The 2003-nt window shown below is 37.3% G+C and overlaps 1 protein-coding gene across 1 annotated transcript; it reads left to right on the top strand.

Annotated features, from left to right (window-relative positions):
• Window positions 1-245: 245 nt before the first annotated feature.
• On the top strand, window positions 246-1677 carry LOC110444424 (ras-specific guanine nucleotide-releasing factor 2-like; the record flags this gene model as incomplete). The annotated part of the gene is made up of 4 exons (XM_021488803.1): window positions 246-343; window positions 593-677; window positions 924-1121; window positions 1568-1677. Coding segments are annotated over 4 exons (491 nt in total), but the record flags the coding sequence as incomplete, so codon positions are not given.
• Between the last annotated feature and the right edge of the window lie 326 nt (window positions 1678-2003).

Below are 2003 nucleotides of genomic sequence, written 5' to 3'. Positions count from 1 at the left end.
TTTGTATCCAAATGTCACAATAGGCAAAGAACATACCATTATTATGTGTTATGCCTACAGTGCATTAGTTACTGAAGTGCCCTTGGGTTTGGTAACCAGTGTGTTTTACTGAGGGTATGGAGTGGGATCTGGCTATCTAAGACGAGGATAATACAGACAATTATATAGCATATGAGGTGGAACTTAAGAAGGGATTTAACCAATCATTGACTAATTCTGATTTTAACATTAAATCTATTTTAAAGGTATCAACGAAGGACACATTTGACACCCTATCTGCGTTGGACATAGCAGAGCAGCTCACCTACCTCGACCATAAGATATACATAGGCATTAGGAGCGAGTAAGTATACCAGCTTGTCTACAAGATGTATATTATTATAAATAATAGGAGTTATGTACACAGGATACTGCACTTAATTCACATTTCAATGGTAGCCTGAAAACTATTCATGTATGCAACAAAACAGCAATTTTGATGTTCAACATAAGGGTACAATGTGTGACACAAATATTTTAGTAAGTGAGGTCTATAATGCCCAGAGTGACTTTGTTAAACAATGTTATATATTGACTGACTTTGTTAACACAGAGAACTGCTGGGTCAGGCGTGGATGAAGCCAGACAAGTCCCATAAAGCCCCACATGTCCTACTAGTCAGCAAACGCTTCAACGAGGTCAGTAAAGGTCATGTTCACTATTATTCCAGGTCAGCTTCAGTGATGTTAGAAGGTCAAGGTCAATGTTCTCCACTAACAAGATTGCTCTTGATCTGCATGAGGAAAGATAATAAATAAATAATTTTGAAATTGGTTTCATATCAGCTAAAATCTGAGATTCAAATTAATCTAACTTAAAATGAAATTAAGAATTGAATATGAAAAAACTATCTTGGTGTTTAATTTGTATGTATGCGTTGCTAGGTGAGCCGTCTGGTTGTGTCGGAGATCGTGGGCAGACAGAACCTACAAGATCGTGTGTCTTGTATAGAGAAATGGGCAGCCATCGCTGATATCTGTCGCTGTATGCACAACTACAACGGTGTGCTCCAGATCTGTGCTGCCTTCGTCAACAGCTCGGTCTACAGACTCAAAAAGACGTGGGAAAAACTCTCCAAACAGGTCATTGTTATTGAATCTGTGAAAACTTGAAACTCTAGTTGTCAAATTTTATATACAAATACCATAGGGGATGGTCAATACTCAGGTCTTGTGTCCAAACATATACAGAGGTATGGCCCTTTCTTCATTTTTTCGATACTGAAGTTTGTTGGAACTATGGATTGCTAACAATATTTAACCTGATTTTAAATGATACAGTAAAGAAAACACTTTGAAAGAAGATAACAAAAAAATCAGTGTCAGTTTTCAGCAACAAGTTTAAATGTTCATCATTGAAGAAAACTGAAAGGTTTTTTTCTGTTAAAAATAAATGTTTAAATAAAATCATTTATAAATCTTAAACATCTTAATATGAGAAATAGTGAAGAATTATATGAAAGGAAAGCTGTTGAAAGCTTCTATCAATTTCTTTATTTTTTAATAATGACTCTTGCACCTTTTTTCAGACAAAACAGATGATAGAACGCCTACAGGTGCTGGTGTCATCCGATGGGCGCTTTAAGAACATGAGGGATGCCCTCCACAGGTACACCTATGGGGACTCCTTAGCCGATATGTACGAGCATTGTCACATTTGTCTTCTAGCACCTCCTGTCTGTGTCACTTCTCACAAGGAATGGTAGCTTGGCATGTGTGCCCCCTCCCTGTACATCCCCACTTTTCCACTTGGCAATATCAGACTCGTTTAGTGGTTCTACAGGGCCCATTTACTCCAACCATAGAGTTTTTACCTCTCCTGAATCATCTTCTAATTCATTGCATTTTATAACTCACCAATAGAGTCATCACATTTTTTGACTCACCAAAGTATAGTGCCTAATGTCTTTTAACTCACCAAAGAATCACGTCTTTTGACTCTCTAACATAGGACTGAATCATCTC

This window comes from Mizuhopecten yessoensis, unplaced genomic scaffold, assembly GCF_002113885.1.
Source record: "Mizuhopecten yessoensis strain PY_sf001 unplaced genomic scaffold, ASM211388v2 hete_36120496, whole genome shotgun sequence".
NCBI classification, from domain to species: Eukaryota; Metazoa; Mollusca; class Bivalvia; order Pectinida; family Pectinidae; genus Mizuhopecten; species Mizuhopecten yessoensis.
Note: the sequence above shows the minus strand (reverse complement) of the source record. Positions and strands in the feature narration are given on the sequence as shown.